The 27010-nt window shown below is 38.7% G+C and overlaps 1 protein-coding gene and 1 long non-coding RNA gene across 2 annotated transcripts in view; one reads left to right on the plus strand and one right to left on the minus strand.

Moving 5' to 3' along the window:
• Positions 1-1994: 1994 nt before the first annotated feature.
• LOC133279622 (eukaryotic peptide chain release factor GTP-binding subunit ERF3A) lies at positions 1995-26749 on the plus strand. The gene is made up of 15 exons (XM_061473495.1): positions 1995-2492; positions 11950-11997; positions 12359-12400; positions 13144-13371; positions 14445-14478; positions 15921-15998; positions 17222-17402; positions 17781-17935; positions 19069-19209; positions 19954-20047; positions 20375-20455; positions 22115-22288; positions 22732-22821; positions 23221-23389; positions 24086-26749. The coding sequence occupies exons 1-15, from the start codon at positions 2192-2194 to the stop codon at positions 24136-24138; spliced, it is 1869 nt and encodes a 622-aa protein (XP_061329479.1). The 5' UTR covers positions 1995-2191; the 3' UTR covers positions 24139-26749.
• LOC133279624 (uncharacterized) overlaps positions 3592-27010 on the minus strand; it is a 33850-nt gene continuing 10431 nt past the window's right edge. Inside the window, exons 4-5 of the long non-coding RNA XR_009746929.1 lie at positions 4729-4867; positions 3592-3730 (exon numbers count right to left, since the gene is read on the minus strand). This is a non-coding gene — a long non-coding RNA (uncharacterized LOC133279624). The remainder of the gene's footprint in view (positions 3731-4728; positions 4868-27010) is intronic.

Consider the following 27010-nt stretch of genomic DNA (forward strand, 5'->3'; position numbering starts at 1 on the left):
GTTTAATAAATGTCACCTAATAGCAAAGGTTAGTATTAAAAAAAAAAGAAGAAACAAAATACCCCAAACAAACTAAAAACCTATATTGAGGTGTTCTGATGTGTTCCTTATGATACTAGCTGCTAAGGAAACATATTTCTTACTCCTGTAGCTTTACATCTATTCTTCCACTATTCTCCTGGTAAGAAGGGATCATATCCTATTCATGCTTTATCCCAGCCCTCAGAGGGACTGCATATGATTATTATTATTTTTATTATGATCACCACACACATCTGAGAAACTTACCTGTAATTTAACAAAATTCTAAATATTACACAGGTTAATTGTACTTCCTTAATTGTACTCAACTTTGAACAGCAGAGGCCCTAGCAATGTGTGTCTTAAATCAGAGAATGCACCAGAGAATGACCACAGAGTGGTTTTCACAAGGTCTTTACAATTCATTCTTTAGGCTCTGGTGAGCATAAGCTCTTGGTGCTTCAAGGAGACTTCCACTAGCAGAGGTGCAGAGTCTTTCACTTGTCAATATATTTTTTTCTTTCAAAAGTAATTATCTGTGGTGTTGGTAGGGATATATATATTTTAAATTTACTTTAATAAATGCTGCCATATGCACTAGTGTTTTCTCTGAATGTGATCAGTTGGACACACATTTTTCCATTAACATGTGAGCATTACCAGCCACGTGGAGTTTTTTGCTTGTCAAGGGTGTACATGTTTCTGCTGGTGTGCAGCCAGAAACCATCGCACTCTTGTGTCAGGATGATGTTACGTAAGTGCCACTTTGGGAAAGTTTGTGTAGTTGTCCAGCACTGGATTTTGTGCTGAATGGAGATCTTTACATTCCAGTTCTAAGCCCATCTGTTTTCAAAACAACTCCGTAAACCTGCCTCACAGTGTTCTAATGTAAATAAGCTGCAAATGACTCAGTCCTCACATGTGAGCACTCCAAGGAACTCCCTTCTGCCAAGCACTCACTTCATTTAGTTAAAATCACTTTAATACTGAGTCTTACAAGATGAAGTGCTGCCACAGCCTCGTGCAGCCTACTAACCAAAATGTGCTTGCTTCCCCTCTGTTCCTCTCCAACTCCTCCAAATATACGTAACTTCAACGATGTGGGGGTTTGGTGGTTTGGGGTTTTTAAGGTGTATCAGTCTTACCAGTCAAGGGCCTCAGTACTTGACAGGCCCTACTGAATTTGGTTTAACTGGATTGTTTTAAAACTAATAATAACCAAGTCAAACTGTGCTGTAAAATTGCCAAAATTGGAACTTTTAATGCGTCATGACAACTTACAGCTGGACATAGAGAAATGTTCGCTCGCCCCTCACGTGAGACAAATGTGCTCACAGATCTTCCTTTGGAGGTGTGCTGCCCCAGCGCAGGTGCCATCGCTGCACCGTCACTGTGCCCCTATGCTTTCCAGGACTCGGTAAGTGCAACTTTGCATAGATAAAAACTGGAATACGCACGTCTTCAGTGGCTGAGTCCTTATGGAGGCGGGAAATCCCGTGCGGTGACACCCCCGCCGGGCCCGCCCGAGACGGGTTCATCGCTCCCGGGAGGCAACGTCCCATGACTGCAGCCCGTCCCCTTCTTGTGTGGGCTAAGGGAACGGGGAGCAACCCCCGGCGAACTGCGCTTCCCAGAGACCTGCGGGACACGACACAAGCGTCCCTTGAGGTAGCGCTGGCGCCCGGCCTCCTGGGACGGGTAGTTCTTGTCCCGCCTCAGGCGTTCGCGCCAACTACATGTCCCGTCTTCCCCCGCCCCGAAACCGGAGGCGGAAGTGGCAGGAGCGGCAGGCGAGCGCGAAGGCTGACAGGAATTGTAGTTCCTCCATGCGCCGAAAATGCAGAGAACTACAATTCCCGTCTCTTCCGGGGAGGCGGGATAAGGCGAGCTTGCGCAAGGCACGATGGGTATTGTAGTTCCCCGTGCCGGGCCTCAGACGTGCTGCTGGAGGAGGCCTCGGAGAGCTAAAAACTACTAAGATGGCGGCGGGGATGCTGAGGGGAGGGGGCTACGGGAGCCCCGGGAGGCCACACTGTTCTCGCGTCGGGGTGGTGGAGTACACGCGGAATCGCCGGAGCGAGTGCTGAGTCGGTGCCGCCGCCGGCTTCCCCCTCGCCCCGGACGCTGGGAGACGCTTCGGGGCCGCAGAGGCTTGTGGGGTAGCCACAAAATGGAGGCGAACGGGAGCGGCAGCGGGAGCAGCAGCGACTCGGCTCCCGACTGCTGGGATCAGGCGGACATCGAGCCGGGCAGCGGCGCTGGCCCGGGGTCCGCCCTGCCGGCTGCGGAGGCCGAGGCCCAGCAAGAGCTGCTCGGGGCGGCCTTCAGCCGGCAGCTGAACGTCAACGCCAAGCCCTTCGTGCCCAATGTCCATGCCGCCGAGTTCGTGCCGTCCTTCCTCAGGGGCGGCCCGGCGCCCGGCCTGCCGCCACCCTCACCCCCGCCTGGCCTGCCGCCGCCGCCGCCCCACGGTAGCTGCCGCGCCGGGACGGGTGGGCGCTGAGGGCGGAGGGATGGGGGCCATGTTGGAAGGGCGCGGGGCCGTGGTGCGAAGGGGCCCGGACGGAGGGCTGCTGCGCCCCACAGGGCAGGAGTTGAAGGACCACGCGGGGCTGGTGCGCGGCGCGGAGGGCCTCCGGCGGGCGGGCGGGCGGGCGGGGGAGCCGGGCCGGCCTGGGGAGCGGCCCGGGGACCGGGTGGGTCAGGCTGGAGGGGTGCGGGCGGTGCGGCAGCGTTGGACTGGGGCTTGAGGGGCCGAGGGGTGAACCGGCCCGGGGGTGGGGGAGAGGCCCGACCCAGCGGTTGGGGCGCCGGGTGCTAACGGCAGCAGGAGGTTCTCCCCAGTGAGGGGCGAGGGCAGGTGCGGATGGGGAGCCGCCGAGGAGGCCTCTTTACAGAAGAGGGGTCTGGGGGAAGGGGCTTAAAGCAGCGAACTCCAGGCAGAGGAGCCTGTAGGGCATAGGTGAGGGGTTGGTTGCAGCGTCTGATGCAGCCCTGAGAGCTGGGGGGCCTTGGGAGGGGGTCTGCAGGCCGCTGTGGTACAGCTGGCCCGGGTGGGGAGGCTCTGTGGGACGTGCCCTGAGAGGCCAACCCGTGGCACCGGGACTGTGCTCTAGGAGCAGCAGGAACTGGTGTGGTCTGTCTGTCCACGGATCCTGCGTACGTTTCTGTGGTACCTTTACTCGCAAAGGGTCGCCCATGACGAGAGGAAGCCATGTAGTCCTCTCCTTCCTAAGGCGCTAGAGAAGTTGTTGAAGATTTTGGCGGTGATAAATTTAGTGTTTCTGGGGAGAACAGCACTGCTTCAGCCACTAGTGGGTCAGATGTATCTTAAATGTCTTTTTGAAGATTACAGCAAGTAGTTTTGGGGTTGATTTTCTAATACAGTGCTGATAAAGGATTAGTAGGTCAGGGAGGTTTGTCCAGCTGGCCCTTCAATGGAATAACTTGAAATTTACCCTACTTTTAATTTCAAAGGATCTTTGTACACAAAGCCAGTGTTTATATTCTATTTGCTTTGCATATGGGAAATTAAAGGAGAGCTACTTTTTCATTTCCAGTTCCAAACTGAAGGTCCTTCCAAACATCAGACTTGCAAGTTAACTTTGGGGTAGTATTTTAACGTCGCTCCTGCAGCTAAGGAGTTTGAGGCCTGGTTGAGTATGATAGTTTAACAGCTTTCTATTTGCCTCTATAGTTTTCTGTATTCCTATTGGTACAACAGAAAACAAGCTAGTATTTCACATACGGATTCTAGTAATTTAATTTCACTAAAGTGATTACTTGTTACATTATGTTTGTCATGATTTCCTGTTGATTGTGGCTTATTATTTATTGCATTCTGATTTAATATATTTATTAGTCTCTCCCTAATACCTAAGTTATCAGGTGTTAATAGCTAAAATCTGTGACTTTCATATATGAAGCTTTAAAATTTTCATAGCAGAATATTAACCTTTTTTTGTGTTAGAGTAAATGTTAGATTATGATTTTTATCAGAAATTGTCACTCATGTGTTATGCAGGCAGGACATGTGTTAAAATATACTTTCAAGAAGCCATGGGCAGACTCCTGTCTTCCATTTAGAACAGATGTATGTGTTAAGGTTCACGGGTGTAAAGGGAGAGAGCTTGAGGCTGGGCTGAACCTGTGATGAACTTTTAAATAATCTTCAAAATCCATTCTAATATGTTTTTCAGCCATTGGAACCTGAATCCAAGGAGATTTATAACTATGTAATCAGTACTATGATCGAAAACTTTCTTGGGGTTTTGAATATTACTAGAATAACTTTGTTTTTTTTTTCTCCCTGACTACTTTTGTAAGGTTTCTCTTCAGGCTTTACATATATATGTATATATTTAGGATTTAAACTACATTTCCTCACCTGCTCATTATATTTATTTCTTCATGATCTCCTTTTCTCCACTCTTTTACTACTTCTGAGGCCTATGATAAGCTTTGTCTTTCCAGAAACTAGACTTTACTGAAAGCTTCTTGATCATCTAGAATGATCAGGATAGCTTTTCTTTCTATCTTAGTTGCTGAGCACATTTCTTACATGCTGGTATAATCTACCTGGTTTGAATTCACTTTGCTCCTGCATCTTCTTCAAGGTTTAGAATTTTGAGGTTTTATAATTAGGTGGAAGTCCCTAAGATTAAGCAAACAAAAATGTGCAGATAAAAAAAAATAATTTTTTCTTACCTGGAATACTGTACTTGTTATCTACCTTTCCAGGTCTGATGTACTTGGTTACAGTAAGTAATTGACAGCCTTGTCCTTGCAGGTGTTCGTATAGGGTGACAACTCTTTTCCTGGCCAGAAGAACTAGGTGGAGCTTGCTCTGGAAATATGTCAGAACAACATGTGATTAGACAGTAGTGCTGAATAGTTACTTTTCAGCAACCCAGTTTGCTTTTGCTCCCACAAGGAATTAGGTGTTCTGTGACACTCATTCTTTGTTACCTTGTGAGGAAAAAATATTTCTCTTTTTTTGTCTGTACAAATCCTGGTTTGTACTGAGAAGAATCTAAACTAAGATTGATTCATAGGAAGGACCTAAAAAGCTGGGTGTCAGTTTGAGGACTTAAGGTGCTTAAAGTTAAGTTCTGGTAACACTTTTCTTCTTGGAACTTTCTCTAGGTGAGGTTTTTTTTCGAATCCTAATTCCTTAGTAATTCAAAGGGTGTTGCAGGTTGAGATAAATGTGTAGTAGCAGCATGGCATATGGAAAAATTGCACAGCACTGATCTCCAGTGTGTGGCTGTAGTGGGTAACAGTGTTCCCTTTTATGCAAACTTCATGTTTTTAGTAATTGGTATAAAATTCCTGTCACTTGTGTTTAGACCACTGAAATAAAGCTCACAGAAGCTGGGTAGGGAACAAGAAGTCAACTTCCTAAAACTAGGGAAGTCCTAAGACCTGCATTCCAAGTAGTTTGGAACTTCTGTTTTATGTGTACTTATGATTGCAAATGCTCTATTAGGGAGAATAGCTGACCAATATTTACCACTAATATAATTCTTGCTTTCAGATAGCTTTGTGATAGAATTAGTTTGGAATTAAATTATCATTTGATTATATGTAAGAAGGATATGTTACTTAAATTCTTCAACCTAAGGAACAGATTAAAACCAGTACGTTCTAAACATTACAGCTGCAAGGACTTGCTTTTATCAAATTGTGTCCAAGTCAAACTCATTTGTGTGAAAACTTTCCTTGTTGGAGTCTATTGGTCATGTGAAAAAGAGACATCTCGATTTTTTTGTCTGCAGCAGGCATTGCTGTGGCACAGCCCCTTCCAGTGAGCATGTCGAGTGTGTCATGAACAAGTTGTGTTTCTAGGAAAGCTTACTGTAGATAGTTGCTGGACTAGCAAATCCAACTCAATTAAGGTAAGGTAGGATAGTCAGAATGACAGCAGATTGTGTTAGGGCCTCTAAACATTCTTAGTCACAACTGCACCTTGTAGCTTCACTGTTCTGTAGCATCTGTGACTTATTTTTGTTCTGTGGATTACTAATTTTGTAAGTGCATATAAAATGTAATTACATTTGGGTGGCTTTTTGTGGTGGCTTTTGGATGGGTTTTTGTTTCTGTACCAAGGCATGGGTCAGAAGTGTAAGGGAATAGTTAAAACCTGCTCCCTTCCACCCCTGCCTGATTAATAAGATTTCTACTGTGGAAGTTTTGGTTGGATCTCAGGGATGAGAGGAGTGAAGGATTTCTGAAAATGCAGTGTCAGCCTGCATTCTTGTGGTTCAATTTTTGTTATAGTTCTGGAATATTCATGGGATTCTTGGTAAAATTCATCACAGCTTCCTTGTATGGGCTTTACCATATTTTTTACAATATTTTATTTCGGATTGTCTTCTTTTTAGAAGTAATTCGCTGATGACTTTGGAGCAGGAGACTGAACTAGATAACTTCCAACCTGAATTGTTCAAAGATTTGAAGTATGCAGTGGTGGTGGTAAGAACAAAGTGTTATTAGCACAAAAAGTGTGTGACACATAGCAGTTAGTATAGAGACAGATAGTGTTTATCCTTTTGGTGGTACTAGTCCTACTGCTTCATTTACTAGCTCTCTTGACCAAGTAAGTTTCTGAACATATTAGTTAATGACTACAGTTTTGACAACTTGCACCTACTGTCTTGAGCCAAGCAAACATCTGGCTTAAGACTCAGTGCCCTTTAGGATTGCTTCACTCCCTAAATATTCTCACCTGCCTGCAGTAGTCACTTTTAAAAATAGTTACATTAAAGCAGTTGCACATCCTCAGCCTTCAAATGCTGTAAGTGGATAAAGCATTTATCTTTCTGGTTTTCCTTGCCCTCATTTTCTTGACTTTGTAGCTACCTGGGCCATCCGCATCATATCCCACTTCTTTCCCTGGCATCAGAATCAAAAGGAGGAGTTTCAGTATCTTCTGCTTCAGTTCTGAAGCCTATAATTTGCAGAGTAGGATGATGAATTACCTGTATCATCACATTCCCCAAAACTGGTCACCATCCTTTGTAGACTGTATTTAAAGACTCTGCAACAGTTCAGGCCTCAAGAGACGTCACTTTGCATGTAAACTTGCTAAGAAAGGCTTGTTTGTTTAAAACTAGTAGTCCATCATTCCAGAAGCTATCACATCACATGGTTTACTCATATGAACGTTTGAATAGCCATATGCTGGTGGTTTCCTCGCAGGTAGGGTGTTGGTAACGCTGCTGTTAAAACTTTATAACTAAACATGAACTGCTTATGTGACAGCAGATCGGTGCCGTGAATACCAGTATATGGTATAAATTATTCTTATCAAAAAAATCTCAAGTCATCACTTGACTGTCTAGAGCAGTGTTCTGTGTCAGCTCCTCTAGGCAGGTGAGCTGTACACAGTCTCCATTAAAAGCGCAGAGGCTGTATTTCTTGGCACTGACTTGTCAGATGATCAGATATAGTATACGTGTGTGATGCAGTCAAGGTGCCAGTGTGTTACACAGATGTCCTTTGTCTACATCTGAGCTGTCCCCAGGAAGGCAGCCAGGATTATGTTGCTCCTGTTAGAATAATTCATCATTCTTGTGGTCTTTGTATGTCTCCAATAAAAGGTGGACCACAGGAGACGGCTGTGGATTTGATGAACTGTCCTGGAGTCTGCATGCAGTCTGCTGACCGTGTGTTTGGACTACTGATTTAATGTATTTGAAAGCACAATGTTACCTTAAAACTTGATTGCTGTGTCAAAATTAACACAAAAAGGATTTGGGATGATTCTTGGGTTCTGTTATCAATCTGGTTTTACAATTCTACTTTAGGAATTTGGGGATTTCTCTCCTGTTTTGTGATGACAGGAGAAGCAGCTGATTGTTTGAAGCAAAGATAGTTTGTTTTGGGGTTTTATTATGAACAAATAAAGCAGTCAAAATGTAATCAGTGAAATTTATGGCTGTGTTTTGAAGAGGTCTGTATGAAAATGATGCTGAATTTCAGTACAAAAATTAGTTTAGGACAGGTGATGCAATACTGAAAATGCATTCTCTAGAATTATTTGAGAATTTATGTGTAAATTTTACACTTACATGTAAATGTTAAGATCCTGAAATCTATGCTGGAAAATCTATGGGGTGCTTAGGTTTGTTGGGTTTTATTTTGTTTGTGTTAATTGCTGTTTCTATTGGGTTATGAGATCTTAGAGAGTGGAATCCTTAACTGTTCTCATGCAGAGCTTCATGTCTTGACTGTCGGTCTCAAAAATCAATTTATTAACTGAACACAAATACTTGGCCTTAAGGAAGAGGGGTTTTCATTATATTCCCTGAAAATCCCCATAAGCTTTCTTAGACTTAGTTGTGAAGAAGCATGTGTGGTTTAGATAAGACAAACTTAAGGTGTGTCCTCGTTGGGGAAAGAAAAATGTGGGTCTTTTACTAAACTAACATGTAGTAAAATCCTATGAGTACCAAGCAAGGGCTGTTTTTTTTTTTTTTTGTGAATTTTTACAAAGTTATGTTGAAACTGTTAAAGCTGCTCTTACATTGGTGCATTTCAGAAACTGAGCATCCACCTTTGTCCACTGGTGAAGCTGGGGCACAGGCTGCGAAACAGGGCAGAGACAAGAAGAAAGTAATTTTGGGTTTAAGTTAACTTTAAAAACATCTGCCTTTATTATAGTGAACTCCTGAACACCGTTTCTTTCTGTATATTTTAAAACATTAAATATGAAATATTTTGTTTAACTTTAGGACCTGTGCTTAAAGTAATTTTTTTGTGGGTTTTTTGTTTTTTGGGTTTTTTTGTAAACTAAGAATCTCGGGGTTTTTTTATTCTGATTCTCATGCTCCATGTGTTTGACCCAGACCTTTAATTTTACTTTTGTATTTTTTATTTTTTAATTCAAGCTTTCATTTGAAAGGGTGGGGGTGGGAAACATCTGTTTTATAATTCATGAAAACTGTTGAGACTGTGTGACTATTGTGCAAATATGTACTGAGGTATTCAATCTCACATACGTAAAGGTGATGGGGATCCTGAGATGGGTGTCATCTATTTCTTCACTCTTCAGCCTTCCAAGAATTCCTGTGAAGGAACTTGTTGCTCCTCCAATACAGGCATCAACAAACTCACTGTACAGGTCATTTAAGTTTAAAAAATAAGATGCTTCTTTCAAGCTGAATTTGCCTCTTTTTTTAATTTAATCTCTCTCTCTGCTCTGTTGTGCAGAGAGTTTCCTTAACCCCCGTACTCCACCTCAGTTGTCAGGTTCCAGTACTGGTTCTTATCAGTGCAGTAGCAGAAGGGGGCTGGGAGCTGTGAGTGCTGCCATGCATAGCAGCAAATGACAGCCCCTCATCTGTTCCATGAAGGCATTTGCATTGTGGCGCAGGTAACCACTTCTGAGCGGTTACCCATGAACCTCTCAGCAGTCTCTGCTTGTGTGGAGACATCTCTTAGCTTATTCTGGGATCTAGTAAATACTGCAGTAAAGATGGGAGTTGTCATTACTGCTTAGCACTTGAGTTTGACTTTAGTAGTGTATTTTAACTACCACTCTTTCAATACGGATTCCTAGTTTGCTAGCTCTACCTGTTCTATGTATAAAAATCTTACTTTGTTCTAAGATACATGTAATTATATAGCAATATTCTGTTTCTTCTGTGGAGGCATTGTAAATTGTTAATGCTGAGAAGTTCTTGATTTACTCTGTTTTAACACAAAATTTTAAAGAGGGTAATTGCCCTGGTTTTAAAGTTGTGTAATTTTTGTACCAAAATAAAGACAAAAATTATTTCTGCCTTATTCAGACAAGACTCAGAATTACATAATGCCCTTGTCTGATGGTGTGCCAGTACATAAATGCATGAGGTGTATCCATTTTTCCCTTTGGCGTTGACAACAAAGATACTCCAAAAAATGTCCTAGGGCTCTGGTGTTCAAGAGGACTAAAGATAATCCACTCACCTTGTGTAATACAGCGAATAAGGTTGCAACAACAGTTCTTAACTTACAGATTGAGGAGAGATGGAGTATGGAGGATGCCATGCAAAATGTAATTGCTGTTTATTGTGTGTAAATCCAAGAATTTGAAGCATTATTTTGAGATATGGGATCATTAAAGACCTGATTTCATACAAACTACATTTTGAATCCCACTCATCTGACCAGATTCCTATCAGAATGATTTTCACAGATGAGGATCAAGCTGAGCTTGAAATGTGTTACAGATTGTCCTGGTTTCATCTGGGATAGAGTCAGTTTTCTTTCTAGTAGCTGGTGCAGTGCTGTGTTTTAGCTGTAGTCTGAGAATAATGCTGATAACACGCAGATGTTTTAGTTGTTGCTCAGTAGTGCTTGCCCTGGTGAAGGACTTTTCAGTCTCATGCTCTGCCAGAGAGAAGGGGCATGGGAAGTTGGGCGGGAGCACAGACAGGACAGCTGACCCAAACTAGCCAAAGGGGTATTCCATACCCCAGCGTGTCATGCTCAGGATATAAACTGGGGTTGGAGGGGGAGTTAGCCAGAAGGGATGGATCACTGGTTAGGACAGGCTGCGTATCTGTTGGTGGTGAGCAATTGTATTGTTCAGGTTTTATTTTTGTTGTTCCCTATTATTACTAGTATTGTTATTGTTGATATTATTTCTATTATTTTTATTATATTTTCCTTAATGTTAATTATTAAACTGTTCTTATCTCAACCCATGGATTTCACATTCTTCTGATTCTCCTCCCCAACCCACTGGGGAGTGGAGAGCAAGTGGCTGCATGGTGCTGAGTTACCAGCTGGATTTAAACCATGACAGTCCTTTTTGTGGCCAACATGGGACACGAAGGGCTGAGATAACAACAGAGCTGACTGGAGCATGTTAAACCGAGTTTGTTGTTAGCATTCATTGTATTTGTTTAGTAGTCACAGGTCAAAATGTTGCCTCATTTGTTCTCAGAATGGTTTGCTAGGTGATGCTGTTCTTGTCATATGTACTCCGTGTGGTGATGTTCATCCCTGGGGCTTGGGCTCAGGTTATGTTGTTGTACACGGTAGCGCTGTGTTGTATGATGGAATTGCTGGTCATGAGACTTAATCTGGTGTGTGCGCTCAGTATTGTCTTCCTCTTTGTCTCTCGGGAGCCATCTGTTGGGAACCATTAACAATTACACCTTTGGCTGGTAGAGCCAACCAGTAATAGAAATGCCTTCCTACGGCTTCTGTCCTTGCTTTTCACCTTTTTTCCATCCCTCCTTTTCCACCTCCTTTCTTCCAGTATTTTCATTCTCCTCCAGGATATATACAGGAGTATCTGAGAGTTTTAAAGATTTCGAATATTCTTTAGTTATCCTTGAAACCAGCCTGGTTCTTTACTAATAACCAGCATGATTTTGAATGTTTCAAAACAGATCTTCCTTTGGGTTAAACAGCAATATTTGGCTACCCCAGCCCCTGTTGTTTCAGTTTTCTGCTCAATGCTGATGTGAGATGGAGGTGTATTAGCATTGTCGGTATCCCTGTAAGGTGAAACTGGTAGAACCTTTCCATGCAGCTGTGATACCAAACATGTATTGTTTCTTTGGATACAATGAAGCTGGTTTTTAAACACCAGTTAGATGCTAACACTTAAAATAGCCAGCATGGCCAAAAAGGATGGGCAGGTAAAATACTATGTATAGAAATACTGCTTCCTTTGAAACTTGCTTTAAGTGTATCCTTCCCTGTGGGGGGGGAAAAATAAGGAACTGTTTTTAGAACTGGTATGTTATTTTCACAACTTTCAGGCAATGTTCTTTAGAAGTATTTGTGCTTGGAGGTTATATTTAGAACTGGTTTTGGGGAGAGTGGTGGTGGTCTTAAATACACTTCTTGCAATAAAGTTGGGAGATGGTCTTTTGTGCCAAAGTGTGGTTACATCAGGGTATTTTAAAAGTTAAACCTTTTTCTCCATAGGTGCACCTGTAGAGACTTCTCCAGAGGAGCAGCCAGCCTCTTGTGAAGGTAATTAGGTTTGTGTTCCGATGGTACACAGCACAGCTCCATTACACACGACTTCAAAAAAAATACTGCAAAGAATATTATTTTTTCTTTCTTCTTTCTTTTTTCTTTTTTTTTTTTAGTCTCTATGAATCATTTCCAATCTTCATTCTCTTCATCCTCACACTACTATTGCAATGCAGTGTGGTAATCTGTGGCTATTTACAGCTTGATAGCCAGTCAAGCAAGGCACATAAAGACCAAGTGGTCATAAAGCTGCATGAGCAGAATCTGAAAAATGGAATCTGTATATTAAATAGCATTGGCAGGTACTCAAATACATGGTAAGTATGTGTCCTTAATGATACCTTTTATTTCCCCCTAGGTTCAACTGCTGCTGTTAACATGGAAATTTCAGAATCTGTTGGTAAGATCAGAATTGTTCCATTTTACTCTGATAGTACTATAAAATACTACTAGAGTGCTTTTGCTGAGGCATTGTAAACAAAATCGAAGAATACCTTATTGAGCCTTTGCATTTTTGGTACTTACTAATTTTCATCGTGCCTTTAGATTAGAAAAGAGGTGACTGAACACTAGTGTGCATTGACAGGTGCAGTTGGATTACTTCACTGAAAAAGCATCAGTGCTTTACTTAAAATTAATTTTATATTACAAAATAGTCCCTTTGCTATATATGAAACAATGATTTTAAAAATGCTATAGCAATCTGTAACAGCCATCAGGACATGGAAATTGTATCTTCCTCCTTGTATTTGTATGGCTTTTGAGGAACTTAAACCATTATCCCTCTTCTTTTCTTTCTAACCGTGAAGTAGCCTGTGTTTGTGGATTCAGACCAGTGTGGTAGTATGAGGGGATCTTCAGATTTCTTTTTTTCTCTTGTAAAATTGTTGCCTTTTTAAAACAGAAGTGTCTTAATCCCTATGAATCATAGTTTGCTGATGTTAGCACACATGCTAGTTTGAAAGCTTCCAGTAATATTATTTTCAGAAATGAGCAGCAGTTGCCCATTTATGTATGGAAAGACATTAACAGGCCAGATCATTGAAATCTTTTGATTGCATCTTTGGGACAGGGGCTTTTCTCTATAGTCAGTGCTTTTAATTTCATTATTTATTCCAGTATATCTAACTGGTTAATTTTTAGTGGAAAATGGGGAGACGGAAATGTCCCCAGAAGAGTCATGGGACCACAAAGAAGAAACAAGTGAAGCAGAGCTAGGAAGTGGTCCCGCAGGGGATGCAGGACCTTCTGAAGAAAGTGCTCAGGAAATGATGGAAGAGGAGGAGGAAATACCAAAACCGAAATCTGTTGTAGCACCGCCAGGTGCTCCTAAAAAGGAGCATGTAAATGTAGTATTCATTGGGCATGTAGGTAAGTTTAAGTGAATGTGAAGTAATTGGATCTTTGGATTGTGTATTACCTAGAACTCTGAGGATTAGAAATTAATCCTGCCCTTTGTAGGGATGTACGTATTCACCATGTCTTGAGGTTAATAGGAGCATTCATTCTAATGAAGCTGTTCTAGAAAAATGAAAAAACTTAAAGGAGGTCTTTCAGGGATAGAGTGCCTGTGTTCTGTGGGTCACAGCAGTGTCTCAGATACCTGCTCTCGAGTGCTTAAGTGACATATCTGTGATTATGATCCAAAAAATAAAATCAGAAAGCAGTGCTCCTTTTCTCCTTGTTTTAAATATTTTCAGAGGGTTCTTGTTAATTGTTATTAAATTCCAAAATTATTATTTAAAATATTAAATACTGTACAGATATAAAATAGTTGAACATAGTAGATGAACATAATTCAGAGTTAAAATAAGCATTTATAGCAAAATGTCCCACTTGAATAGTTCCAACAAACTTCAGAAAAATCTGAAGTGGTGTCAGAAGTACAGAAAAATTATTGAATCATGAGTTTTACACTGAATTCTGTATCTTTGTGTAGTCTCTTATCACCTTAAAAGTACTGTAACTTAGTCCTCAGGTAATTCAGAATGGAGTCAAAGAGAGTACAGAGGCAGTGGGAAGAGGTAATGTCCCAGTATTGATGCACAGCTTATAGAAGTTAGGGACAAGGGAGAAAGGAAGCAGAGAGGGATTTTGCAAGAGCTTCCCACACTCTTCACTCATGGTTTTGCTGGATCACTGCTTGTTGGGTTTCTTTTTTTGGGAGGGTTGTTGGTTTTTTTTTTTTTGTTATGGATAACTCCAAGTTCATGTGTTTGAAACCGGATTTTTCAAAATTCAGTGTAATTGAATGAACAGTAAATAACTATGAAAACAACAGAAGCTGAGAGATAACTCAAGAAACTTAGATTGCAATTAAAAAATATAACTTTAAATAAATTAGATGACCTTGTTCATAATTTGTTTGTGTGTTTGGTTTTTTCCCTAGGATTTTCTTTTAAATTATGAATGACTTAATTTTGTTTAAATGTTTTTTGTTTTAGATGCTGGCAAGTCAACTATTGGAGGACAAATAATGTAAGGGAACTTAAAGTTTTAGGATTTGCTGTTCTTTCTTGTGAATTAAAAATACATTAAGTAAAATGAGTAATGTTTTCTTTATGGCTTTAATCAGTATAGATTAATTTTTTTATGATAAAATGTTACTCTTCTTGTCAACTTAGTTATTGTCCTTGAAATTTCTTAATTCCAGCAGATCTAATCTAACCACTATAGGAGCTGCACTTAATGGGAACAACTGTGCAAAGGCATACATTATTAAATTAAAAAAAAACTTGAATCCCTTTCTTAGAACATGACTCTGTTTTAGTTCGTTATTTTAAAATGCTCTGTGAAACTGCTTTATACCCTTTGTTAAACTTTGCCTTTTTTGTGAAGATTTAAAAAAAAACCCTGAATATCCTTATTCCCTGCTGCTAATTCTGTCAGGCATAATTTGATTTCAAAATATGAAATTATAGTAGTTAATCTTTATGTCTATTTTAGAAACAGTATCCAGAGTCTGTAATATTGTTGAGACAAAAGTAAATAAATGCACTTAGATCTAACAGTTTAAAAGCCAAGAAATGGAAAGCTGTACATGAATAAATGCTCTCTTGCTGAGCTAAGTATTGCTATGTTTTAAAAATAATGTTCTCAGCAAAACTGGGAGGCCTTTATCTTGGTATTTTCATCTTGTTTTGTTTTGACCAAACTGGAATTTTGGAATTGTCACGCTACATTTAACCTTGTAGTTCATACTACAGCAAATTAGCATTTAGTATCTGATGGGTCTGAGTATTATCCTTGTACAAGGAGATGCCTATTCTTAACACTCCTTCCAATGTGTCCTGTTCCTAAAGCTTTATGTGGTCTTTCATTTTTGCAGAATATGCCTTTGTTGTAAGGGTGGGAGGAAATTGGGTGCAGCTACCAACTTTGTTATTAACTCTTTATTTACTCTTATCATACTTAAACTAAGTAGATTACTGTAATTAGAAGATCAAGTAGAAATAACTGAGGGAAAAATATAGACGTTCTAATATAATAAAACTGTACTCAGCTGCTTTTCATAACTGAAAGATCTCTCTTAAAATATCAGTTTCCTTGTTTTCTCTAAAGAGAACGAAAACAAAAATATTTGCATGTGAAAAATTCTCCTGTCACAATTTTTACTTAATTTTTAAATACTGGATTAGTCTCAGAAGTGAACTTAACAGATATAGTTCCTTTTCAAAGCTTGTCTCTGTAGAACATTTTATAATTAGGCATAAAAAAAGACTTTCCTCATACTTTTGCTGAAGTGGTACTGGTGTCATTTTTACATGTCAGATAATGATGTGGGTTTTGTGGAGAGAAAATTCCACTGCAGCTTGCATCATATTTCAAAATAATCTGTAGGTACTGTACAAGTATTTAACTATTTGGAACTGTGATTCTACTTTATATAAAATTGCACCTTCCTCCCTTCCCCTTCATAGGTATTTGACAGGAATGGTTGACAAAAGAACACTTGAAAAATATGAAAGAGAAGCTAAAGAAAAAAACAGAGAAACATGGTAAGAACCTTCTGAAGGTAAATAGTGCACTTTCCTCTTCGCACTGGGATGAAAATGGGAAGCTGTTTTTTTTAGTCTCTGTCCCTGCAGCACTGTCTTCTTGCTGGAGTGAGTTTTGATTGTGTATGTGGGGAATCTCGTTTTCCTCCAGTACTATAACTAGAACTGCATGAAATAGTGCGATTCATGTTGGAACAGGTTTTGGTGCTCCATTGCTTTGGAAAACTTAGTTGGTAAAAACAGATACAAGGCAGACACTTCTCTTGGAAAGTCCTGGGGTTATTCTGTCTGTATCTCTTTAACCTGTAAAAAGCACAGAGAGATCTAAGGGACAAGGATTAAAGCTGTCAGTTTGGCAGACATGAGGAGAGAGCGAGTGAATAGTTTTTGGCTGTCACCTAATTTTTCTATGAATAAAGATAGGGTCTGCAGTTCTTAGGGTTCCTCCAGGCAAGACGATACTGCTGTCATGTTTGGATTTTCTGTGGGCCTCTTGTTTGGTTTGGATTTTGTTACTGTCTTTCGGGTTTTGGTTTTGTGTGTGTGTATACAGCACATACAGCAGCCTTCTTTCTCTTTCAAACAACTCCTGGAAAATTGATCTTCCTTTCAAAAGCTTTCCATTTTTGGCTGTGGTGGAAGAAAACGGAGTCATAGGGCTCTGGAAAAGAAGCAGCTAAAGACTTTCCTAGGGGTAGAGCAGCAATTGAGCATTCAGTTCAGGGCAGTGCTCACCCATTGATTGTATTATGTGTGGTGGGGGATAGGAAGGATGATAAGCATCATCCCACTGTTGGGAGATGACAGTGGTAATAAATATTTCAGGTCCTTGCATCAAAAACCCTGAACAGCTGGAAAAGCAGATTTCCTCTCCTCCTTCTCATTTAGAGGATGAGTTGCAAGAAGTGCCTTCTTGAATGCTATTTTTATTCTTTAAAATGTCTTGATATACAACAGAAAGTATGACATGCCTCTGTGTCTTTATTAAAGGTCTTGCATGTGAAGGGAGCTGGCACTGGGCACTACAGCTCACTATATATACACAAAACACTGAATAAAAAGTCACTGTTGATCTTGGAAGTGCTTAAGTTCAGTAATGATGAGGTGATTAAAATAGTTGAGCAGAAAAAAAAGAATTTTTACGATGAACAAATAGTCATACATAAATGTAGTAAAAAATAATACAAAAATAGAATGTTTGTGGGGGGTTTTGTCTTTTTTAGGTACCTTTCATGGGCCTTAGACACAAACCAAGAAGAACGAGACAAAGGTAAAACAGTAGAAGTGGGTCGTGCCTATTTTGAAACTGAGAAGAAACACTTCACTATTCTAGATGCTCCTGGGCATAAGAGCTTTGTTCCAAATATGATTGGTGGGGCTTCGCAAGCTGATCTTGCTGTGTTGGTAAGGCTAAACCAGATTCTTTTCTGTTAGATATACTGTGGAATTAAGCTTTTGATTAGGTTTTTTTTTTAGGTTTACTGTTATGGTTGGTTACAGTAGGCAGAATTTTCAACTCTGAAGTCTACCAGGTTGAGTGGATTTTGGAGTAACTTCACAGCTTCACAGAATTGTCCACAGGTGTCATGTGGCTTTATATATATATATATATCAATGCAGAAACTAATAGGTAATATTTAGGATATACCAGTCAATGCATTTGGAAAACTTTTACTAGTGTTAACTACCCAAAGTAATGTTTGAATAAGGCAGGCTTACCCATTGCTGATCATTTCATTGAGACAATTGTAGAACTCTTACTAAAATGTGTGTTTTCAATAGGTTATTTCTGCAAGAAAAGGAGAGTTTGAAACTGGATTTGAGAAAGGTGGACAAACAAGAGAACATGCCATGTTAGCAAAAACGGCAGGTGTAAAGCATTTAATAGTTCTTATTAATAAAATGGATGATCCAACTGTAAACTGGAGTAATGAAAGGTGAGTTTAATATAAAAAAAAATCTTTATCAAAAGATACAGAAGTAAGTCCTAAGTAATTTTTTGCATCTTATTTTTGCCGAAAGAATGGTAGAGTGGTGGACTAAGGACAGAGGTTATCAAAATTGCAGGGAAACCAGAAGCACAGTGCCTCTTAACTCAGCTTGAAGTTCTATACTACTTACTTTAAAACGTTCACTTTCACCTGTTTGGCTTCATGCAGCTGTGTCTTAACAAAGCCAAGCATTCTAAGAGTTCAGTAGTTGACTTGAAAACTTCATAACTGAACCAAAAAGGAAGTAACTGTTTTCAGTAGTTTAGTTTGCCACATTCTTGGTTGCTTGGCCACATTTCTGCTAAACTCCTAGGTTAGATTTGGTGAGAACAGCAGTATCCTGTTCACCTGATGTGTCCACCCTGAATTATTTGGCCTTGTTCTTTTATGATAAACTGAATTGAATAAGCAAGTCATAAAGTGGCTTGTGGTTACAGTCTGAGAAGGGGGGAGGGAGAGAATTTTGTGATGATACAGGGCAGGTAAAAATAACTAGAAGTAATGTATAATATTTAAGTAACTAATAAAAAGGATTAAGTTACTCTTTTCTGCCTTAATGCTTAAAAGTTATTAAAGGGTATGAGGCATGCGCACTTGTGCTGTCTTGCTCCTGCCCCAGCCTTCCAGCATCATTGAATTCAGCTGAAACTGACTGAGGGGAAACAGTAGAAATAACTATCATTAAATCTTATGAAACGATATAGAAGATTGGAGGAAATTAAGCCACCACTAAAGTGAAAGCTTGCAGCATGACTTCAGTAGCTGTCTGCTTGGTCTGTCCTGCTAGCTGGGCCTGGATCTCAGCATATGCTGCTGCTTACCTAGCCCTGTAATTGAGGTATATGGAGAAAACTGATGGTGCATTGTAGAGCAGAGGAGTGAGGGAGAATAGACAATACCAAGTTGTGCTGCAAAACTGGGGAGAAGATGCAAATAGGCCACTAAGGTTCTTAGGTTTGCTTGCTGCTCACATAATAACTGATGAAATTACTGTGGGGTTTGTTTTTTCTTTAAAGCATAGTATTATGTCATGCTGAAATAATTGAAACTTATCTAGATCTGCTTGTCATTTTTAATAGATATGAGGAATGTAAAGAGAAACTGGTGCCATTTTTGAAGAAAGTTGGCTTCAATCCCAAAAAAGATATTCATTTCATGCCCTGCTCAGGACTGACTGGAGCGAACCTTAAAGAACAGTCAGAATTCTGTCCTTGGTATATGTATGTATCTTAAATTGAACAACTTGGATATTTGCTGCATTTCAGTAAAAGTAAATGTTACCTTGCAGTTAGGAAGGAGTATAGCATGATATATTGTAGCTGTTTTCTAAAGTGCTTGAGGAAATACAGTTGGAGCAACAAGAATACAGCTGTGCAATGAGCCAGATAAAAGCAGTTTCTGCAAAGGATTAAAGTTAACAGAGTCTGTGATAGTATAAACAGTATTATTTGGCTTTGTGCATTTGAGTGCCATACTAGCTCTTGAATTTTGCAGTGATGCTGCAGTTGACATGTTGCTAAAATGAGTAATTGTTTCATGTGAAGTTTGCTTAAAGCTATATTATAATTAGTGACAAGCCGTGTCCTTCCCTGGGTGTCATGTTTTCCAATATTGTTCATGGCAGATATTAATGAAAATCATATTTAGACCTAGCTTATGGTTTTGTATTTCTAAACCATATTGCACATCTAGCAAGATTCTTAAAGGAATAATAAATTTGTTTAAAATATGCCTGTAATGTAACTTAAAAACTACATGTATTTCCCGAGTACCAACCTGTCAGACAGTGTAAAGTAGACACTAATGGTGGCATGTTAGGATAGATTTAAGTGCCTTCGATGTCACTGTTCTTATTAAGGAGAAGGAAAATAATTCCCTTTTCTGGACTGCATTTATCCATTCTGAGTAACTTTGCAATAGAAGGGTGCTCACGAAATTGAAACAAATGCCTTCTGCTGTTTTAGTGGACTACCATTTATTCCCTACCTGGATAACTTGCCAAACTTCAACCGTTCAGTTGATGGACCAATCAGGCTGCCAATTGTGGATAAATATAAGGTACAAATTAACGGGATTGCAAGTATAAATGGGCTGTTTTCAGAAGGCAGTATATGGACTATTTAGTGTATTTTAGAGGGTATCTTTTTTTCCTTGGTATATCTACATTTCCAGCTGTAGCATAGAGGCAGGGTGGGGAAGTAATTTTTTGGCGTTATATGAGACTTCTCAAATCTGTAATCTTTCATGAGAACAGTTAACAAACCATTAAGTATAGCAGTGCTAAATAACTTCACAGGGTTAAGTAATCATACATAGAGTTACATCATAAATAAAGCAGACTCTTTAGGAACATGTTTTCAATTTTTATGTAACTTTTTTTTGAAGGATATGGGCACTGTGGTCCTCGGGAAGCTGGAGTCAGGCTCTATTTGCAAAGGGCAACAGCTTGTGATGATGCCAAACAAGGTATGGTTAGATTTAGGTATTAAAAAATGTTACTACCCTAAAAAAAAGAGCTTGACTCTTAAATATATTTATTACTTGAAATCAGAACACTTTTTGTTGCTCAGTTTAACACAACTAAGCTTTCGTGTTTTACGTAGGTGATGTTTCCAGGGCGGGGTGTGTGTGTGTGTAGTTCCTTAGCATTCAGAATGCAGCTTGTCTCTCCTTAGTAGACTCAACTTCTGGGCTGCAAATCATTGTAATTTATTTGAACTGTAGTTTACTTTGCATTTGTGCTTTGCATTTTTGGCCCACAAAACCTTTTCCTTCTGGGGTTATTTTCCAAAGGGAAATAGGAAAAAAATTGAAAGTATGCATCAAGTACGCAGTGTTCCAATGAAAGACCTAAAGTTTGCTTTAGTCAAGTATAGGTTGGTTGTGCAGGTAGATGGGTGTTCTATAATATAAGATTATTGTTTGGAATCATTGTGCTGCCCTGAAGAATGTGAAAATTAAAAAGTGAAGGATGTGAAAACATAGTTGTGAAAACACAGGGGAAAGGCAGTGGATGAGAGTGTTCTCAGCTAATGGTGGCATTTTCTTCCGTTGGTTTCCTATAAAAAGGGTTTAGTTGTTCTTGCCTATCCATGTCATCTTGATTTAAGCTGACACACTTTTCTAATTCTGTAGGCTGAGGTAGTTTGCTAGATAATGTCTCAATGCTCAAATGTGCTATAAAGCTACAGTTTATTGAAAGTTGGTATTTCCTAATCAAAATACGCTGATCAGAATGACTTCCATGTTACTCAAGAGCTGCTGACAGTTGAAACTAAGCTTAGTTTGAGATTCTGTTTTTCAGTTTTTAAGGTAATTTTACAGACTACAGACAATGGCATTTTATAAAACTGCTTGACAATATCTGACACCCAAGTGATTTTGGGTTGATTAGGAGAAATGTATAAACTGTAAATGGCTGTATCTGAACAGTTACGAAATTCTCAGTAAATAGCTAGTGCTTTTGATGACACTTCTTTCTCATTACTTTGGCAGCTAGTGAGAATTGAACTAAAACTTTAGGTAATCAGAACAAAAGACCTCCTCTTTAACTTATCTGCTGTTCCAATATTTATTTTCCATTGATAAGTAGAACAATCAGAAGAGAGGTTACAACTGAGAGGAATGTGAGGAAACAGATTTTGGTGTTTGCTTGGAGAGTGGTCATTGATATACATTTGGTATTTTTATCTTCTCCAGGAAACTTTATAGAATTTTGGGATTTGGGGATTTCCTGGATGATGTTAATATTCAGACTGTTACATTTTGCATGTAATAAGGCTATACGACAACGTGGCTTTTCTGTTCTTCTTGGATAATATGTATCATTGTATCTCCCATCTCTTTACAGGTTTTAAACTCATTTCACTTTGAGAAATAGTGGATGTTTTTGAAATTTGCTTTCCATTGAATATATACTATAGAATTATATTAAGATTATTTTATTAAATATACTATTTTAAATACTTGTAACTCTTAATTCACATATTTTAAGTGTTCTGAAGCTCACATAACCAAATATAATGAATTTAAACAGTAATGGCATTGAAATCCTCTTGTGGTTAAATGATTTGGTACCAGACTAAAATATTCACAATAGAAAAATACACTTTTGCTTTCTTTAAGCACAACGTGGAAGTTCTTGGAATCCTTTCTGATGATGTAGAAACTGATTCAGTAGCCCCAGGTGAAAATCTAAAGATCAGACTGAAAGGAATTGAAGAGGAAGAAATCCTTCCAGGATTTATTCTCTGTGATCTCAACAATCTGTGTCATTCTGGACGCACGTTTGATGCCCAGGTAGAATAACTAATGTTTAATTGTGGTACAGATGGGTAAAAAGCATTAAAATGTTTAGATTTGGTAAAAAAACAAAACAAAACTTCAGTAGTTTGAAGTTTCAGTACAGACTTCTTATTCACTATCGTATCTCTAAATTGCCAGTAACATATACCTGACAGTCTGACATCTTGAATTTGAGGTTCTGAAGTATCGTTTATTTGTTTTGAATGTAACTTGTCAATGAAGTTTTAGATACCTGCAGCTGCGAAAGCAAGATCTTGTCATGCTAACTCTTCAGTTTTATACTTTCATATTGTAAAGAACTTACTTATAAATTCAGTTTCTTTCAAAAAAAAAAAGTGTGTGTATATTGTTCAGCTGTAGATTTTAATATAGTTCTGTGTTTGGTTACTCTCTTTTATAATTGAGGAAAAATGCACTTACTTTTAATTGTTTTACAGATAGTGATAATTGAGCACAAATCCATTATCTGCCCAGGTTATAATGCTGTGCTACACATCCACACCTGTATTGAAGAAGTTGAGATAACAGTAAGTGTCCTTTTAAGTTGTGATGGTAATACAGACAATCCCCATGTTGGGGTGAGGAGTTATGTCATGTTATACAGCTGTAGAGCAACTAAACGCAACAAAGCCTGAGTCTTGAATAGAATCTTTGCTCAGTACTGTAACACAACCAGAAATAGCTGCAACTGTTAGCATAAGCCTTCTGAAGAGTGTGAAAGGTCATGACTGACTCCCTTATGCAGTAAATGTTAGAAGTGGTATTTTTATCTTCTCCAGAAAACCTTGTAGAATTTTAGGGTTCAGGATTAAGATTCAATAAATATTTATTTATAAGTATTTTCTTCCTCAAACCACTTCAGTTTTTTTCACAAAGGAAAAAATAACCCTTATTCTAGTTTTGGGGTTTTTATTTGTTTTATACAGGCCTTAATCTGCTTGGTAGACAAAAAAACAGGAGAAAAAAGTAAGACACGGCCCCGTTTTGTGAAACAAGATCAAGTATGCATTGCCCGTTTAAGGACAGCAGGAACTATCTGCCTTGAGACATTCAAAGATTTCCCTCAGATGGGTCGCTTTACCTTAAGGGATGAGGGTAAGACTGATTGACAGTTACTAGCTGCTGCAGAAATCATTATGTGAAATAGGAAATCATGCATGGCAATGAGGTATTAAAATGCTAGTATGCAGTTGAAATTGCTATCTGGTAACAGTGGAAAAGTAAATCTAAGCAAATAGTTGCCACTGCGCAGAGTTCTTGCTAGTAACAAAGTGTGTTTTATTTTAGAGGAATAATGTACAGAAGTGTGCACTGTGAAACAAAAAAAAATTGCCAGTATTGTTGGTGCATCCTGGAATGTCCACCTGCAATATGAATATCATAGTTTCTCTATTTAAAGTTAGGAAAGATAAGTGAGGGTATATGTTGAGCTTTAACCTGGTAATCTTGTACACTTGTGGGGCACATTTAAAATAAATCGTCTTTAAAAGCAGTACACAGATCTGCTAGAATGATTCTGCCTTGCCTTCCCCTTGGATGAATACAGATCAGGCTTTCCACAATCCACATTTTATTCTTTACTGTGAGAATAGCAGGTTTACTATTTTGAAGACTTTTATTTCCCTTATAAAATACACTGGTGCTTTCAGTCTACAGTACAACTATTTATTCTCTGTATTATTTCTAATACACTCAAGAGCCTATATGTTTGAGGAAAGTTTTCATGTTCTTAGAGACTTTTACATTCTTTTCATAATATATGTAACTCTAATGTTTGTCTCCTTGGTTTAGGTAAGACCATTGCAATTGGAAAAGTTCTGAAACTGGTTCCAGAGAAGGACTAAACATTTTTCTCAATGACCCCGCACAATACTGTGAGGAAAATCGACTCTGCAAAAGCCTACTTCACACCGCCTTCTTATTTTCTGCCCATTGATAAACTTCCCCCCATATTTTGCAAAGACAAATTTCACAGCAAAGGTCCACATTATGTCAGCTTTCTCATATTGAGAGCTCTGCTATGCCACTGTTGAATTTTCCCAAAAAAGAATTTTTTTTTTCTCCCAAATTCTGCTTCCTTGGAAAGATTCGGCAATAGCTTTGTAAGTGATGTGGACATAATTGCCTATAATTATGAAAATCTAAAGGATTTTTAATGTTTAATTTCCCCCAGCATATATATTAAGACCTCTTTTTCCAGGCAGATCATTCAGAGTGTGCGAGTGTGTGTGCACATGTTACAAAGATGACTACCATGTTAATAAACTATTCAATTTGAAATCTTTTTCGGTATTTGAATTGCTTTTGAATAGTGTTTTTTATCTGGATGTAACGCAGTTGCATTAGCTTTTTAACTTCCCAGTAACCTAGATCTTTGGTTACTTGGACTTTTCTAAACTCCTCAGCCTCCCCACACACACAGTTTTAAATGAGGCAATTGGGCACTCAACCAAGTTTGTATTAAAAGGATTAGGTTTGCCCCTTCCCTTTGTTGATGCGTTCTTAAACTTGAAACTATTCATGCAAATGTGGCACCTTCATCAGCTTTACGTTTGTTAATATCTTCAGTAAATTTAGGTTGACTTAACATCATTACTAGACAGTTAAGTCAATTTTGAAGGTTAGAACTATGTACTGTCTTTATAAAAAGTCAGCATTATTAGATTCCTAACTGCAGAAATGCTAACAACCAGTAAATCAGTGAAACTTGCAAAAATAAGAGAGTCTGTGGCAATAGTGCCTATTAGTATTTATAAGAGCTTCATTTTGTGGGAGAACTGGGCCAATTAAAAAGTGCCAGTTATAAATTACTCAGTTCACCCTGGCTTTAATTTAGAGGGCTGAATAATCCTTGTTGTTTTAAAGATCAGTCTGAACTGAGAGGGAGAAAGACTATTTAAATCCCTAAGAGTTTGCACATACTGAAATATGGGAGGGTCAGAATCAAGCACAGTCTGTAAATTTTTGCATATCAAAAAGCAATGTAAGCTTCTGAGGACCAGTGAAGTTTTTCTTGAGAAATTGAAACAAAACTGGTTCAAAATAAAGCTTACTCAGTGCAACTTGAAGGAGCTGCATAATAAAATCCTATTTAGCTGCACTTTGAATGTGGACTGTCTACAATTGCTGTCCTGATTCTAACAATTAGAATGAAGGCTAATGGATCTTTTGGGGTTTGGGTGTTTGGTTTGTTTTTTGTTTTTTTTTTTCCCAGAGTATTAGTAGTAAGTATTTAAAGGTATCTTCAGAGATTCTTCAGGATGTCTCAAACTAAACATTTTCAGTTGTACAATTGTGGCAAGCCCATCTCCTCCCCCAAAATTTTACAGTCTAGTGACTGTCTCTGAATTCACAGATAAAACTGAGCCCGATTTACCTTTTGGGTTTTTTTTTTTTGTTTTGTTTTGTTTGTTTCTTTGTAACTGTGGAACTCCCATTCATTTCACTTACGGCTACATTGTATGGACAGAAGAAGTTATTGTCCTTCAGTTTCATATGACTACACTTGTAGCTACCATAATGCATGAAATTTAAATAAATTTTATTATGTCTGCAAATCTCTGGGCTTTTATTTTTTTGATAAATCAGAGTTTAATTTTCTTTTTTTTCTACCAAGTGAACAAACCCCATAGTTCCTTGGATCTTAAACTAATGAAGAAATTAAATGCCAAGGAAACTCACTGTCTTGTTCATATTCTGGATTGACTTAAGATTTCCACATATCTGAATGCTTCCTTGGAGTAAGCTCATGGATTTGAAAGTTGCAAAGACCATTTCTGGAGAATACTTAGTGTTAGATTCCTAAATTGTTACACCTTTTAAGTTTTTATGGGTTGTTTTTTTTTTTTTTAAGCATTGAGATGCATCTCAAGACTACATGCTACTCTAGTAGAATTTTTCCACTTTTGGGCAAACTTAATGAGGGATTCTAAAGGCTCATTATTGTGAGGCTGGACTGAGTATTTATTATTAAACTGAAAAATTATGTGGTGAATTGAAATACCAGTAGGTAGAAAGTCTGAGCGTTTCCATTACTCATCCCATCTAGTACATTTAATTACCATTTCCATAAATCCAGTTAATCTGACCGTGTCTGTAAAGGGAGGCTACATTATTTTGAGTTCATTAACAGAATCTACAGTATACAACTGAAGATATTGCTAACCTGTAGGAGGTTCTTACTTGGGTCTAAAATATTTGCGTTCTATGACAAATGAAAATATAAGGCATAAATTACACAAATTGGCTACAGTTTGAGTAGAAGAGCTGAAAATACATGATATTTGAATAGTCTTCAGATTACATCTCAACTTTTTCATTTCATCTTCATTCTACATTTTATAGTCCCATTTGTACTGAGTACAGCTAAATCTAGATGAAAGGAAAAAAAAGATAATGTGGCTTTGTTTGAAATAAATACTATTTGCTGATTCACTGATGTAATAAACTTTTTTTTTAAATTACCATTTTGAATACTTCCTTTTGTGAAAATGTGTGGTGTGCTGCTTTGAAGATGAAAAAATAAATAAATAAAGGAGCTGTGGGACCACTACAGCTGAAAGGAAGGGTAGGGGAAGAATAAAAAAGGAAATAGCTGTTGGTTTGAAGCTGCAGGAGCCCTAAGAGCCTATGTAACTGTCCTACCCTGTGATACTGGCAGAGTATTCCTAGGTCCTGGTGTGGACATAACTCAAACCAGCAAAACTGTGTGTGTGT

This window comes from Pezoporus flaviventris, unplaced genomic scaffold (genome assembly GCF_033815535.1).
Source record: "Pezoporus flaviventris isolate CSIRO_AGI_PZ_B2104156 unplaced genomic scaffold, CSIRO_AGI_Pfla_v1 ptg000078l, whole genome shotgun sequence".
NCBI classification, from domain to species: domain Eukaryota; kingdom Metazoa; phylum Chordata; class Aves; order Psittaciformes; family Psittacidae; genus Pezoporus; species Pezoporus flaviventris.

Bases quoted from the DNA above. Each gene is read 5' to 3' on its own strand.
- LOC133279622 (XM_061473495.1), top strand. From the start codon at position 2,192: ATGGAGGCGAACGGGAGCGGCAGCGGGAGCAGCAGCGACTCGGCTCCC. The intron at 12,401-13,143 runs GTAAGATCAGAA...GTTAATTTTTAG, and splicing joins GGAAATTTCAGAATCTGTTG to TGGAAAATGGGGAGACGGAA. The intron at 17,403-17,780 runs GTAAGGCTAAAC...TGTTTTCAATAG, and splicing joins AAGCTGATCTTGCTGTGTTG to GTTATTTCTGCAAGAAAAGG.